General features: G+C 46.7%; 1 protein-coding gene across 2 annotated transcripts in view; it reads left to right on the top strand.

Annotated features, from left to right (window-relative positions):
- The window catches only part of Jing (AE binding protein 2 jing), a 240,112-nt gene extending 224,121 nt beyond the window's left edge, over positions 1 to 15,991 (top strand). Inside the window, exons 2-9 of one of the 2 annotated variants that reach the window (XM_076784876.1) lie at positions 8,852 to 9,254; positions 9,443 to 9,768; positions 10,087 to 10,612; positions 12,080 to 12,259; positions 13,192 to 13,333; positions 13,479 to 13,609; positions 13,693 to 13,760; positions 14,423 to 15,991. In XM_076784876.1, the coding sequence (XP_076640991.1) occupies positions 8,852 to 9,254; positions 9,443 to 9,768; positions 10,087 to 10,612; positions 12,080 to 12,259; positions 13,192 to 13,333; positions 13,479 to 13,609; positions 13,693 to 13,760; positions 14,423 to 14,600 (1,954 nt within the window). In that variant the 3' untranslated portion in view covers positions 14,601 to 15,991. Of the gene's footprint in view, positions 1 to 8,851; positions 9,255 to 9,442; positions 9,769 to 10,065; positions 10,613 to 12,079; positions 12,260 to 13,191; positions 13,334 to 13,478; positions 13,610 to 13,692; positions 13,761 to 14,422 lie in introns of both variants that reach the window. The other variant, XM_076784874.1, reaches the window with a different exon arrangement.
- Positions 15,992 to 16,655: the final 664 nt, after the last annotated feature.

The raw sequence follows: 16,655 nt of genomic DNA, 5'->3' as shown, positions 1-16,655 counted from the left end.
AACTCGACGAAGAAGAATCGAGAAGTTTGCAAAAGGCAGTGGCAGGACCGTGTTTTCGCGTTTCCCATCGCCGGGGACCGTTTTCGATCGAATGTGAGGCGAGCGAGGCACTGTCGACGGCACGGAAAAATCGAAAGGAAAGGGGAGAGAGACGCGCGGAGGAAGGAGAGCGACAGTGAACTAGACAAGGGATCCCGAGAGTGAAACGGCCGCTCTGCCGAGTAGTAAAAGCGCGACGGATAGAGAAAGCCCGAGAGAGGAGGGACAGCGCTGGCGAAACGGTACGGGGAAAATAAGAGAAGAACGTGTTGTGGATAGCGGAGCGGAGAGAGAAGAGACACCGTGCGCTGAGAGAGGAGAGAGGAGAGAGGAGAGAAGGGAGAAGCGAGAAGGGGTGCTCGATAGAAGCGTGTCGACGTGTGCGAGCATCGTCGGAGCCTTGGTGCACCACCGAGCGGAGGAGCCACCTGCAAGGACGATGCAATCGACCAGATGCATCGCGCGATCCCCAGGAACCTCCGGAGATCCATCGATCAGAGTTTTGATGCTCGATTGCGCCTCCAATACCCAAAATTTCCTGTAACGTTCAAATTACAGTGATTTCTTTATATATGTCGCCAAGGCCTGGGTGATAAACGTCGCGGAACTATCCCCACTATCCCCACATAGTCCGTGAGGAGTCACGAAGCCGAGAGGCCTCGGATGACGAGGAATATAAACATAACATGGCTCGAATATGTCCTAGACTATACGCGACGCTGGCAGGACCCGTGTTGTTGACATATATCGAGAATTCACCGAGTTACCGGATTTTTATGAGAAATCAAAATTGTCCAAGTCAATTTCAAGAAACAGAAGTGAAAGAAATATGCATTTCCTCCTTTAATCATTTTATCGAGTAGATTGTAATATAACATCGTCTTATTGTTGTAATGTATTTATAGTTTTACATTCGACCAGCTCAATGCTATTGTAAACGTTTAAAATCCGCAGTCTAGTTACTACATTAACACGTTCATCTTTGACCGGGTCATTTCCGACGCAGGTGCTCGGAGGATTTGCAGCTTTTTGCAAAATTTATGTTACGTTCGATATACTACTGTAACCTTTAAACCAGCTAATGTGTCTGACGCCTGAAGTATTTCTGTTATTACTAGACTGCGGATTTTATGCATTTATGACAAAAATGAGTAACCACAATCTAAAGCAGTGGACATGTTAAAAAGATTTAAGGACATCAGCGTATTGGTTTCTGTTTAATAAAATGATTAAAAGACAAAAATAAATTTTTATTTCGCTCCTGCGTCTTGCAATCAATGCACACATTTTTTATTTTGCATAAAGGTCGGCAGTCCAGTCTATTACCTATCCGAAGAAATATCGAACCGTTTAGGTCTGACTCGTTTATTTTAAGAGACGGACGTGTGGTAAATAGACTGCGGATTTTATGCATTGACAATAAAAATAAACACGTCGAATACCAAACTGTGAACACATGAACACGTTTGACAATACCTTTACACTGTCTTAGGGTCGCCAAAATGATTAGTAGCAAAATAAAAATAGAGAAGCAAAACGTTCCACCTTTAATTTTTGTGGTACCTAAGTTGAAAATAAAATAATACATCGGTGTCTTTAAATTCTTTTAATCTATCCTCTACTGTAAATCGTACTTACTCATTTTTCGCATAAATTGCATGAAATTCGCAGTCCAATGATCAGAGTAAGCCAGAAAATCCAATAATTCGCGCGATCATTCTGAATGTATCCAACAGAGGATCATCTCGTTCTAGAATTCGCGTGAATGATCGAAATCGACTAGAAAAATCGCTGACAAGGTGTCGCCGTGAATTCTCGCGGAACGACGCTCTGGAGAAGAGCGTCGAAGAAGGATGAGGAGAGCGAGAGACGAGAGACGAAGAAAGAGGGAACGAGAGGGAGAGGAAGAGTGAAAGGAGGCCACTCGCGCGCGGTTTTCGCGGCCGAAGATATTTTCGGAGGCGTATTCGTGCCGGGCCGAGCCGGCGACGTCACGGAAGAAAGAAAGACACTGACCTTTCCACATTACGATTCCTTTCCGACATTGCGTTTACGCAACGACGCACTTCACCGGCCGAGGAACCGGAGCCCTGCCGGCTGAGAGCCGGAGAGAAAGAGAGAGAGAGATGGCCGGCCGTTCATTAAACCCCGGCCGGCTGAATGACGGTCATTGTGCAATGAAATTCCTCTTTTTATCGATCCTCGAATCTCCCTCGGGCCGAGGGGAGCCCCGGCTACACGACAAAGCCTCGCATCGATCCGTGATCCCCCCCCCCCCCCCCCCCGTGTGTCTACCTGGATCCGTCGTCTCGCCTCGTCTCTTCGCTTCTCTATCGCTCGTTTCCGCTCGAAATCTAGTTTCGCAGGCTCTGCCGAGGTAAACGTTCCACCAGCGCGGCGCGAGGACTGTCTAAATATTTCGTCTGCCGGCCCACGATAACGACCAGTCGCCAACGAACGACCGGAAGTATGCAGCACTCCGAGAAACACACGGTTCTCGCCCTTAAAACTGCCCCTCAAAACGGGGGCTGTTTTAGGAGCTAACGAGCACTTACGAACTCCATACTGCCGGACCTTTCCGCGTTCATGGCGTCCGCTGGTCTGCGAACTACAGTGAATTCTCGATATATGTCAACAACACCGGTCTTGTCAGCGTCGTGTATCGTCTAGGAGACATAACTCGAGCCGTTTACACTCCTCGGCGTCCGAAGCCTCTCGAGCTTCGCGGCCCCTCACGGGGGGATAATTCTGCGACGTTTATCATCCAGGCCTTGGCGACATATATAGAGAAATCACTGTATTAGCAAAGATCTTGGAAAATCAAACTATGACAAAGAAGATCTTGAGATTCTACTTGGAAATCGGCAATCTTTCGATACGGAATAAGAAAATATTATTGCGATGCTTCCACATAGATTCGACGTATAATTCATATTTAATCATTATAAAATTTGGCATTTCGATCGCCTATGATTGCCACGAAGATAATTGGTCTATCTCTCTCCTTAACCGCTTGCACTACGATTAATGTTACGTTTTCAGTGATTAGAACTGTATATTTTGTAGATCGTAGTTTCCTAGAAAAAGGAGAAAATTTATATCTATTGTATGCCTACAGGGCCTTCAATGGCTGTACGTTAACAGCGCCAAAATAGAATTTTGTTTCGGTTTAATTTCCTTTAAGTACGCCGCACAGTGGGCAATTTGGACAAAATCGGATTCAAAATCAAGGAACTTTCGATAGGAATGAGGTAGAGCGATGAAATTTTTTTTAAATGAAAGCTGCAACTTTGTAGAATATGAGAAAAATAGGGAGATTATTATCATCCAATCATTTCAACGAAAAAATGACTTCATTAGTTTTTGTCACAAAAATCTATTTTTTGCAAAATCCTAAGATCGTAGACAAATTTTGAGACCAGATTTGAAATTAGCATGAAAAAATCTATGGGAAATGATGTATAGCATGTTAAAAAAAAATTTTTTTCCGCGCGTGGTATTGGAAAAACTAAAATTTTCTTGAATTTATGCGCGTTTAACGAATTTCCTCGAGGTTAAAAAATGTTCGTACCACAATCTCTCTATTTTTCCCATATTCTACAAAGTTTCAGCTTTCATTTAAAAAAAATTTCATCGCTCTAGCTCATTCCTATCGAGAGTTCCTTGATTTTGAATCCGATTTTGTCCAAATTGCCCACTGTGCGGCGCGCTCGTCCGCAACTCTGTCTCCCAGGGACGGCGCGCCTGGCCGCTGACGGCACAAAAGCCACTATAGTGGTTCGTAGCGTTCAAACGGATGCTTTCCACGGAAGCCACTATAACGGAGTACAGGACTCAAGAGGCTAAAAGACATTCTTTATTCATATTATTTACACAGAATTCACAACTTCACCGACAGTTTAATTCACCCGACTCGATTGCAATGTCTTGAACACATATCGCGAGGATCAGGCTGGTACAAAAGCTACCGGAACGATCGTAATCGCGTCCGCTCCGGGCAGCTTCGTTTCTGATCCGTTGTCGATGGAATTTCCGATGTTTTCGGAGGCTGAATCGCCGAGGCCAGCGATCGATCGTTGCCCTGTCGAATCTCGAACCTCGAAGCGACACAGTTGCGACACACCGAGAGCCAGCGGTAATTCGACTGCGAACCGTTTCGAGGCTGATCGATGCATCGTCCAACTCTCTCGTTCGATCCGGAAACGGTCGAAGGTGCAGGTTCGCATCGAGCGCGTTTACTATCAAACGTTCTATCGATCCGGTCGCCAGGCACGCACGCGTTCGGCTCCGTGTCGACGCGAATCGATTATTCGCGGACCGAGCAATGATCCAGCTGGCGAAACGTTGCGCACGCTGCAACGATGTGCAACTCCCCGGAAGAATTATGCGAGCTGCGAGAAGCACCGTAGGTTCCCGAGGCGCCGATAATTCGACGGAAACCGCGAGCCACTTGGCGCGGTCCCGATTGAATTTAGATCAATTCCCGATTCGTTATGCTCTTCCGATCGTTAACGCTGAACCTACCACGGTCGAATAATCGGTTTCTTATTTTACAATTAATGAAATTATGAGGACGCCTTCATGGGAAATGATTAAAGTGTCTTTCTTCTTTGCTGAAGCACATACTTCGGCGGAAATGAAATGAAAATGCTAGCTCCAATCTGTATTGGTTTGCACTTTGTACAATGAAGTGTTGCATATGGATGGAGCTATTTAAATTTGTACTTATAGCCATTTCTACTGTAGCCAGGGTCTAATATTATTCGGTATTATCTGACATTAACAATTTCGTTGTCGGTCTGATATATGCACGACTATTTCGTGCGCTTTTGTTTTTCGAACGAAGCAGGAAAAGAAAGAATTAGTTGCAGTTGCATTTTACAGAGACATTGAGATTTACTCGGTTCGTTGCGTTGAAGGCCCATTCGATACAGTGATTACTCTATATATGTCGCGAAGGCCTGGATGATAAACGTCGCGAAATTATCCCCACTGCCGTGGGGGCTATACCCCGTGGGGGTTCACCAAGCACGAGAGGAGTGTAAACATAATACACGGCTCGGTATGTCTCCTGGACGATACATGTCGCTGGCAAGGCCCGTGTTGTTGACATATATCGAGAATTCACTGTAGTTAGAGGCGTCGCGTTGAGCAACGGGTTCCGTTTCAATCGTGGAAACAGGAATACTCAAAGTCGCGGCCTCCTCGCGCGGATTCCGCGCTAACGAAGGCGAAATAATATTCGTTTACTCGCGGCCACGGAAATGATACTCGTCGCGTCAGCGGTGTTCTTTTTCGTTCTCGTCGACGAAACGCGAACCACAGCCATGCCACACGTGTTTCGAGGGAACCGGCTCGTGTAACGCAGGTGCCCTCGTCCACCAAGGTTTTCCCTTTCGCGAGCTTAACGCACTTACGAGGGAAAAATTCGAGCAGCTAGCCAGAGAATGCTAGAGAACGATTATTAGACTGCGGATCTTTACGCGAAACAAAAATGTTCACCGATTGTAAGAAACAGGAATCAAATAAAAATATCCTTGATCCTTCAAGAATTATCTACATTTGAAAATAGTATATCAACAGCCTTAAATTTTTGTAATCTCGTAAGAAACAGGAATCAAATAAAAATATCCTTGATCCTTCAAGAATTATCTACAGTTGAAAATAGTATATCAACAGCCTTAAATTTTTGTAATCTCGTAAGAAACAGGAATCAAATAAAAATATCCTTGATCCTTCAAGAATTATCTACAGTTGAAAATAGTATATCAACAGCCTTAAATTTTTGTAATCTCGTAAGAAACAGGAATCAAATAAAAATATCCTTGATCCTTCAAGAATTATCTACAGTTGAAAATAGTATATCAACAGCCTCAAATTTTTGTAATCTCGTCGCTGTTTGAAATTTTACCAGCACATTCTTTTTCCATAAATTCGTAAAATCCTACTCATTATAAACTGTAGCCGTCGCGGTCCAGGCTTTAGAGAAATAGTAAAACTACTTATTTATCAGCGTAGTATATTTGCGATATTTTACAGTTATTGTACACAGTACGTCAATTGCTGAAGAATTTACTTGATACGACCATTGAAAGCACAAAGTCAAGATATTATGCTATATAGTTAGTATATATTGCAGTGATTTCTCTATATATGTCGCCAAGGCCTGGATGATAAACGTCGCGGAATTATTTCCACTACCGCGGGCTATACCCCGTGAGGGGCTACGAAGTTCGAGACGATACATGACATAGTTAGGAAATATTGTGAAACTATTTACGTGCGAAGTGGAGCACGCTGGTTGTAATGTAAGCTTTTTGCTCTGTCCTTGAGGAGAATTCTGGGTTTTCTTCCAGCAAATAGTTCGTCAAGAGCGATAAGAGACGCCGAAAGGAATTCTGGGAGAGATTGTCACATTCATGTAGAAATAATACTGAAGAATACGTGTTGGCAAGTTAGCCGGGATCCTTTCAGGCGAGTTACGTGCAAATCTGTCGAGGATGAGCGAGCCCGGGGCTCGTGGCCCCGTCGGGCTCCCGAAACGACGGGCCAATTACCAATGTCTGACCCTGTAATTAGGTTCGCGCTGCTGGTAATATCGTTACCCGGTAAGCGTTGCAATTTCCCCGTGGCCGTTTCCGTCCTCTCCGACCCGAGCCGTCGATTTCAAGAAAACACCGCGGAACCAGAACTCTCTCTCTCTCATTCGTTGCCTAATATTCTCGTTTGCCCTCCGGGGCAACTGGACCAATTTCTCGCTAGTTTCTTTTCGCGAAACCTTGATCCCTAGGAAATTTCTGTGTTCGGGAAGAAACGCGTTGATTTAGTGGAGAGGCGGATCCTTTTCTCCACCCACGTCTCTTTTTGCAACGAACTCGCGATCGATCGGTCTGCTTCACAGCGAAGTAGCCAGCCGGTTCCAATCGGCCTCGCTGAAAGGTTGGAACGAAACTTCCTCGGGATATGTTTACGGAAAGCTACCGGAGCTTTCTCGCGATCGTCCATCGACGTCTATCGGTTGCCTGGCGGAGGAAGGTCGATCAGATGAGAAACAGAGATCCGTCGTCTCTGACCCACATCGGCCGTCCGTTCGTTGATTACTCCGAAGCTCTAGCCTCCGTACATTCACGTAACTGCATACAATTTTATAAAATCGATTTCGCCGATTTATCTACGGAATTGTATCGTTCAGTTGATCGGCATTCAACCAAGCATATTTGAACCTCCATAGACATGATATACCACAAGAAAGTTTAAAAATTTTGTTTCAAGACATTATTGAAATACCTTACCGAAGGAGATTCGTTACGTGGACACGTAGTCGCCAGATTATAATGTATTAGGTCGTCGCATAAGTTCGTGCTGTTTACTCTTGTACCATTTAAGTTATAAAAATAAAATATGTAATCACCCTTTCATTCCACAAACTCTTCTGACCTTTTTGGCAAAGACATCATACCGTCACTATAAAATTTTTGCGGCTTTTCGTTACAATATTTTTCAATGGTGAATAATATAAACATATCCACGGCACGAACTTATTTTCATAAACCTACCACGGTCAAACTGACCGGTTTTCTATTTCACAATTATTATAAAAACGTTTCCCTGGGAAACTACTGCCTTGGCTTATTTATTTAAGCACACATTATAATGATAATCGTACAAAGTTTAAGCAAACTCAATCTTCTCCCTTCCATAAGACGTTTCACATTTATATGCTCTGTGCTTGGTAAATTTAGTGTTAACACCTAATACCAGCTGCCCTAAGGAAAAAGGGTGTTCCTTTAAGCAACGAAGAGCAGTCACAAAAGTTGTCGTCTAACAATTGAGATTATTTTACGGTCGCTTGACTGGAACTAGGGCTGCTACAAAGTACAAAGTAGCAGCCCCCGAAAAAGAATTTTCTTGCAGTCGCGGGCTACCGCGTGACCTCTTAAGAGCAATGCTGAAGAGCTCCTACAACAATGATAAAGATTTTATAGTGGCCCAAGTAGAACACGAATTGCTAGAAACTATGACGTATACCAGCCTCCTAACAAAAATCGATTTTCCTTAAACAACGGACTCAACCCCCATAACACGTTGACTGCCATGTCACCCACACGTGGGTGACGGAATTATTTGTCCAGGTTTTAAAATGAATTTTTACGTTAATACCTTCATTGTACCAAATTTGATTGGGATCAGTAAAATGTAAGAAAGTTAGAGGACTAGTCGATATATTTAATCATATATTTAATTTTTTACCGATTTTTATTTCATTAAATGGCACCTTGAGTAAAGTGTTAAACGAGTCTTCCTCTTAAGGGGGCCGGCAGGCATTTGGCCTTGACTGTCACGCTATGTTATCCTGTGCCTTTTTTCTAGACATTTTACGTCTTAAATAAGTAAGTAATCAATAAAAAATGCATACCACCGTGTTTGTACATGTCTTCGCTATGTCTGTATAGAGCCCTTTTTTCGATACGAACACTAAATCTCGCGAAATTAAGAGAATCTCTCAGCGGCAGCCATCTTGTGACGTCATACTTGCTTCAGAATTCGAATTTTCTGCCGAATATTGTTAATTACTCCCCGATGAGGTAGAAATTCGAAATTTGGGCTCTATACAGACATAAATTGGACTTTTAGGAAACACAAGTGACCACTTTTAAACTACTCATTGCAATATTGAAGCGATAGTTTGAAAAGGTTTTGACCCATGCATAAGCATATGGATTTCAAACCCTGCCGGCCCCCTTAAGATAAATGTTGAAGAGCACGTTTTGGGAAGTGTGTTACATGGATCGATTTTGTTTTCGTTTTCCAGTGGCGTGGCAGTGTCCTGCGGGGAGTGCAGCAGCAGCGGTACCAGCGACATCACGGAGCCTGGTTCCCCGTGTAGCACGAGCAGCGACGAGGGGGTAGCGATACGTGGCGCCTCAGCCAGTCCACTTCCGTCTCTACCCAAGCTGGCGCCGTCCTCGCAGATCGGCACCAGGCCCCACTGGCCCTGGACCCCGCCGTTGGCGGCCACCGCGTGCTCGACCTACAAGAGGCTCAAAGGCGAGCCCGAGGCTGGCGCTGTGCCGAGGTCCGGGGCCGCGGACCCCACCTTCAGAGGGACCAGCAAGTCCAGCATCACCAAGCCGAACGCCGGGCACCATCATCACGACTCTCAGGGGAAGATCACCGAGTACTTCAAAACTCAGATCAAATCGCAACAGTCCAAGGTAACGTCCTTCATTCCTTCAGGCCTTCGATTCTAGCCTCTCCTGCTTGAGAATAGAGGATACGAATCAAGACTCTCGCAAGGAAACACATTCCAAGTTACACGAATCGATTTTGATGAAACTTTCGGCAGAGGTGGTTCTTGGAAGAATAGAACGACGATGGTGATGATTTACGTATGGGTTCCCAGATCAAGAAGAGCAGCGAGACGATGTCGGTGCTGGTCGCGAAGAGCTCGTCGGAGTTCAGGAGGCCACCCACGGTGCAGAGGAACAAGGGAGGCCTGGCGAAGTACCTGGGCACCGTATCGCCGACTGGCCGAGGCAACGCCACCGGCAACGACTGGGAAGTCCGGACCCTGACAATGTCGCCGCCGCCGACGAAAAAGACGCCGCTGGTAATCGTTCCGCGGACCAATGGTAAGATGGACAAGAAGTTACCGAAACCGGTGCCCAGTCTGCCCATCTCGAATGACGTATTGAAGAACATACAGAGCTGCAAGATCTCGTCGATCAGGTAGGTGATGGTTCGACTAGGGACGCCGAGTTAGGGGATACTGTTAAACGGTCGGTTCACCTAGCTCGTTGCGAACCGATATCCCGAACAGTATCGAATCAATGCCATCGATCGAGGTACGGAACACTCTATGAGCATACAAGTTGATGTCAGTTTGACAATAGTTTTCGTTTGGTCGTCTCTTTTGTTCTGAAAATTGTTCCTTTTGTTGGCTAATATTTATTTTCGTGAGAGTATACCTCTGTAACCGAGGGGACAACGGAGTGTCGAACGAACAGACCGCAACCTCTAATCCAGTTCCCTGCTACCACCGTGTAGGTTGACATCGGCGGTCGAGGCGAGCCCGAACCCGAAGACGGTGTCGCAACAGTCGACGCCGACGCCGGCCACCACCACCGAGACGACGACGTTGGACTTCAAGGGCTGCATCCTCGCGAAGCCGCACGTCAACGAGAACAACAACCTGACGAACGGCTGCGCCGCCGGGATCCTGGGATCGTTGAGGTCGCAGGGTGGACAGGATCTGTTGTCGAGGCTGCAGGTACCCGAGGACACCGAGGCCAAGGTGACGCAGGTTGTGCCGGCGGACGAGGACGACGTCGAGGAAGAAGAGGAGGATTCACGGAGCAGCGAGTCGAGAAGCAGCGAATCCAGAAGCTGCGAGTCGAGGAGCAGCGAGTCCAAACCACCCCTGTCGCCGATACTCTCAGCGCCGACCACTATACGGTTTCCGGCTAGGGAACCGGAAAAAGACAGGCAACAGACCACTGACAGCGGGGTCTGTCGATGGGACAAGTGCGAGGACAGCTTCGAGTCCAGCGGAGAACTTCTGGAACATTTACAGGTACGGAGAAGACGATGACACAAGAAGTGGAATCGGCTGGCTATGAACAATAAGCACGCGTGATCGATGAATCGTCAGATCCGATTTTCTCGAGGTACAGTGAATTCTCGATATATGTCAACGACACGGGTCTTGCCAGCGTCGTGTATCGTGCAGGAGACATACCAGAGCCGTGTGTGTTATGTTTACACTCCTCGTTGTTCGAGTCTCCTCACGGTGTATACTCCGCGGTAGTTGGAATAATTCCGCGACGTTTATCATCCAGGCCTTGGCGACATATACAGAGAAATCACTGTACTTCACATTTTACATTCGGATTCACTTCTTTTCTAACACCGGACCAGGAAACACCCTGTACAGAGTGAGCCACTGAACTGTACCAGTGAAGGTTGATGGAACCTTCAGCGCGTGTTTGGTCAAATTCAACGATAGCTTGTTTGTTTTTCATTATTTTGTCACGAAACTTCCAGCAACATGTTCGTGACGCTTTTCTGTTTAAAATGATACCCAACACGATGCAGTTTCGATCGTATTTACTTGTTTACTCCACGGTTTGGTAGAACCTCGATTATCCGAACTAGTCGGTGTGACGCGGTGTTGGGATATTGAGAGTTCTATCGAATCGTGGAGTATAGCATTTGAAGTTGCTGTAGCAAGAAAAACGTGAAAAATGCATTAGCGAGAAATTCAGTGTTTACTCGATATATGTCCAAAACACGGCATATATCGGCCAGGAGATACTATTCTTTTATCCACGCCGAAGATGGAAAAAGACAGCGTAGCTCGAGAAGCCTCGGTTCAAGGCCCCTCAGGGGTTATAGTCAGCGGCAGTGGGCATAGTTCCGGGACACTTACGACATTTGCGACATATAAAGAGTAAACACTGTACTTCCACCGAAGATTAACTAAAGAATATCTCGCTAATTGTTACGTGTTCACCCCATATACCGTAATACCTTTTTACTCGGCATTCGATGCTCTTTCAAATTGCACATTTAACTGTTATATGAAACAAAAACTCAAGGTCATCTTCGTATCTCGATAACGCGGTAAAATATAAAAGAATTAATTAGTAGATTGTATGTACCGGGGGTCAATGTCTAACAACTTTTGTTTCAAATATTTTCTGACCTACCACACAAGCAGGTTACGAATAAATTCAGGTGGTATAGTCAAGTGACTCACCCAGTATAAGTGGTATCTGCTTGCTACCGAAACGGAAAATTGACAGCGTAAGAAAAACGTGTTTCGGACTCGTATCGAGTTGCTCCGAGGAACACCGCATTGTTGCTGAGCTCGAAATTTCGTAATCGATATCCGCTACCGCGTATCCTTCGGTCAGGTTTCCGCATGTGCATTCGGCGTGCACTCTGCGTGCACTCGGCGTGCACTCTGTGTCGATTAGACTCGGGCCCGTTGATTTTGAGGCGAGGACTGATTGAAACTCGTTGGAAAATTTGTCTGCAGGCGGCGCACATCAACACGCAGACGGGCGGCGACAACTTCGTCTGCCAATGGCAAGGCTGCAAGGTGCAAGGGAGGAGTTCCTGCTCGAGGAGGTGGTTGGAGCGGCACGTGTTGTCCCACGGCGGCAACAAACCGTTCCGGTGCATCGTCGACGGCTGCGGCAGCAGGTTCAGCTCTCAGGTATAGAGTTGTATCTCGGTTACCACTCGCGGTTATACCCAGCGAATGTTGTTGAAAGTGCGCGGAAATCGTGAATTGTTCTCGGATCTTTCGACGGTGCTCTTGTCGAACACAAACACGCACGAACAGGTTCTCGTCTCCTCCTCGTGTTTACAGCGAACTCACGGATTATGATCAGACACAACCAACACACGAACTAATCCTATTCTTTCTCCTCCCATAAGCGCCCGGCTGGCAACGCTAGAGGACGATGTTCCTCTGTGTTGTTGGCGCTCAAGAAGTTCGGTAATGTATCAAAGGTTTGAATCGGAGACCAAAAGGGGCGCTGCGCAGTTCGTTATTTTTGTGACATTCTTTTCTATTGGACCATCACTGCTCTCGTCAAAGCACACTCCGGTTTCCGGTTCCGGACTGCAAGACAAACTCTTCCGCCGAAAGGCGTAAAAAATAGTCACGGGACACATCCGCGTTCCGTCCGCTCGTCTGAACATCCTTCATCGGTCTCCCGACTTGCGACGAAGGCTCTTCGAACGACGTTTATCGTCTGCAACCGTCGCCGTATGGTCGAAGCAATCGCCTCACGGTTGCCTCGGTCAGACTGTCTTCGGAAGACGGGCATTTTCCAGGGACAGCTCTCCCAACAACTGTCCGCCCGCAATTGTTGCCACCACCTCGCCACTCCTCGTCGATCTGTCTCTGGGTGTTGTCTTTCTCGTCGTCTATTATCGTCGCCTTCGAAGCGATCGTTGCGCACTACTACGAACAGAGCCGGTACCATTGGTGTTGTAGTCCATCGCATTCCGTGTGTCGTTTGGATTACAGCGGAATCGCTTGGATTCGATAAAATTATTGCCTCCCGGACCAAGACGGGACTCGCTGTCCCTGGAAGATGCTAAAATTTGGTGTACTCACGGTGGTTCTCTGATTTTCAGACCGCCCTCGAGAGGCACGTCAACGGACACTTCAGCCAGCCAGAGACTAGCAACAATTCTGGACGACGGAGCTGCGAGAGCGGCGGGAAGCTGGTAAGAAGAAACGGGAAACGGCTCAGATATAGGCGACAACCTTGGTCGGGTGAGTACTCCCTCTTCAGGGTTCGATTTTACTGCTGTAGAGCACGTTTATTGTGTAAAAGTAAAATACGAATATCCTAATCAGCTTGCGGTAGACATGGGAACCTGGCATGATCTAATCGACCATGATTTTCTGCACGTTTCAGCGAGACTGTTCGACTACTTCGACTCGGGAGTGATGGAAGGTCTCCAATACAGGTTGGTGCAGCTGGCGAAGTCGAGGACGCAAGGTCGCCTCGCCGAGACACCAGGAAACTCGATGGCCCTAACTAGTCAAGTAAGCGAATCTCCATAAACTTGAAGCACAGTCGTCGTCCCTCTAAGTTCATTGTATTAACATTAACTGGTTCCGGTTCGCAGGTTTTAGCTCGGAGAGTGGAATTGGACGGCAAGACTAAAGTGCTGTTGCGGTGGTACCCTGCAGACATGTGAGTACTCGAAGTCATTCCGCAATTTTGCTACCATTAGCAGCTGAAGAGTTGGCAGTTTCTTTTCAACACACCCATCTTTAGTGTCTTCATAATTTGGTGTACATCCTTATCGTCAAATAGCACAATTGCAATAGATAAACAGTTTTCATCAATAATATCCACGAAGCTGGCCTTATCAAACTAGAACAAACCAAAAGCGAATCACAGTGGACTGTCATCATCTCAGCTTGCTATAGGAGATACAATTCCCATCGCGAGAGTCCAGAACCGTAAACGACAAGAGTTCATTCTTTACGTACACCGTCTCTAAGTAAATATACTTGACACGTTCTCAACCGAATGCGATATACCGAAGAGGCAGAGGAATCCATAAATTAGAATAACATGAGTTAAGGGATTAGAATAAAGCTAAGACTATTTATTTAAAATCTATTATAGCTAGATATGTACTATTTCTCGCGAGTGGACACTGTGCTGAGAGTCTCTAACACCGCTTTAGAGTGACTCTTAACACGGAAACCACTCGCGAGAGTTTTGCGACTTGCAAATGAGTTCTCCTACTGCCATAGTAGGAAGCTGGGAACGGTTCTGGACTCTAGTGAAGGTTAATACAGTTTGTAACGATTGTCGCATGACGGAACGTGAAATTTTCTGCGTAGCGAGCCGGACGAGTGGGTGCTCGAGTCCGAGGTGCGTCCCACGAAGAACGTTGGTATCCGGAAGGCGGCGTCAGCGAACCCGGAAGAGGTCAGTGTGGCTTTGTACTCGGCGATAAGCGGCGGTGCACCACAGACGACACGGTCGAAACAGCGCCGGAAACCGGTCAAGAACTCGTGATAATGCCGGCCGCGGTGATCGAGGACAAGTGTGAGACGAAGCAGCGACGACTAAGCCAGAATTAGGGACGAGTCCTGTATCAGGACGATTGTGCTTCCTGGTCTGTGTAGAATGAAGAAAGGGAGGGAGTGGAGGAGAGGAGAGGAGAGGAGAGGAGAGGGAACCTAGCGAAGAATCCGAAGCCTGAACGTGTCCAGAGGAACGAACGACCGGCGTTAGACGTGTTCCGTCAGCGTGGGAGAGCGGATCGGTGAACGAGAGTGAACGAATCGGCAGACGAGTCCAGGACGAAGACTACAGAAGACACAGATCGGAGGATACACACGGACCCGCGATGCTTCTTTTAATAGATCGCATTGTGGATCGAATCGGATCGGATCGGAAAGGGACGAATAACACGGCGAACACCGAGCAATGGAGGAGGAACAATATATTCTAATTTATTTAGCCTAAAAATCCATCGGGATGATCGTTAGGTAAATATAATAGTAGTCGTGTATAGCGACGAAACAAAGGATATTCTTGTTGCCTATCGATATCGAAAATCTCCATAAGTTTGGGGTCGATTCCTGCCTGTTCCGCGAGCGGTCTGCCTTCGAGATTCAGACAAAAAGAAGAAGAAGAAGAAGAACGACGCTCGTCGGATTGGGAAGAGCTGAGCTGAGGCCTCGAAAGTGCCTCACCGCAGATACATTTTATATCGTTGACCGCCGTGCGCGAAGACCAATGATCGGAAACGGTGGACAAGTTGAATTTAATAATGGAATTTAGAGAAGGAGAGGGAGAGGACGGACGGAAGAAACCGCGAACACTGCGACGGAGATTTCAACCGTGACCATAAAACTAAAAAGATAAGCAGAAGCGAACAAAAAAAAAAGAGTAATAAAGGAGAAAAAAAAAATAAATGAAAACTGTTAAACGTTAGTTAACGCGTGTGGTGTAAGGAGATAATCACTCTGGTGGCCTTAGGAATCAATTAATATCTAGCTGCGGGCCCCTTGGCGCTTCCGGGCCCTGTTCTAAGCACCCGCGACAGAAGCCAACGAGATAAGGGGCGACGATACACGGGGGACGTGAAACACGAACATTTTCGACTCATCCTTAGACCCTCGAGACCAACTTTCGAAAAGAGATGCATCTACCTCGATCTTCGGCTCGGTAGAAATTCGCGCTGGCCGTTGTCACGCGCGCGACAGGGGGAGCATAAACCAGGAAAGGAACAAATAGAAAGAGAGAGAGAGAGACGCGATTAGGTTCGTCGATAGACATCAAGAATCTCGGCGAGGACACCGCTCGGACGACCTGTCAACGGGATTTCTATCGAGATCTATCCGTATTAGCTTTTTGGAAGGACGATGTACAAAACAAGTTAAAAAAAAAAAGAAATAGAACGCAAAGAAAAAAGGAAAAATGCCCGGGGGACTAGCGACACGCGTCTTTGGCCTCGATAGTCGCCTATTTTTTACGACGATCCTCGCGCAGACAAGAGAAATGAGAAAACAAGTTGTTTCTTTCCAATTTTACCCCCTCTCTCGTTCTTCTATCTTTCGAGTCGGGCGTCTCGAGATGTCGTCGCCGATGAAGCAGCAATCTCCGGATCGAGTTTCCGACCGTTTTTCATTTTTCGCCATCGTTCTCATCGAGTTACCGAGATGATCGACCGATTACACACTGCCTCAGTTTTCGAACAATTCCAACCACAGCGAGCCCAGAACAGCAGAACATGCGTCCGGTAGATCGGAAGCGGATCGGATCGGATCGGCGAGTCCGTTTTGCTCTCTGTACTGTGAGCTGGGATGGAGAACACGACGATGGCTGTGCGACATTTTCCACGGAGTTTGGGGGATCTATACGAACAACAAGAATAAAGAAAAAGGAGAGGGAGAAGAGCAAAAATGGTAGAAGTGGAAGAGGAGGAGGAAGAGAAGGAGAAAGAAGAAGCGAAACTCTGACCGACGAAGAGGAGAGACATGAGGGTAGACTCGCGCGCAGAAGACGGATCCGCGTCGAGTCTTGCTATTTTTCATAGATCAAGTAGACAGGGCTGAGATCGTA

The sequence above is a fragment of the Halictus rubicundus genome, chromosome 3 (genome assembly GCF_050948215.1).
Source record: "Halictus rubicundus isolate RS-2024b chromosome 3, iyHalRubi1_principal, whole genome shotgun sequence".
Classification (NCBI taxonomy): domain Eukaryota; kingdom Metazoa; phylum Arthropoda; class Insecta; order Hymenoptera; family Halictidae; genus Halictus; species Halictus rubicundus.
Note: the sequence above shows the minus strand (reverse complement) of the source record. Positions and strands in the feature narration are given on the sequence as shown.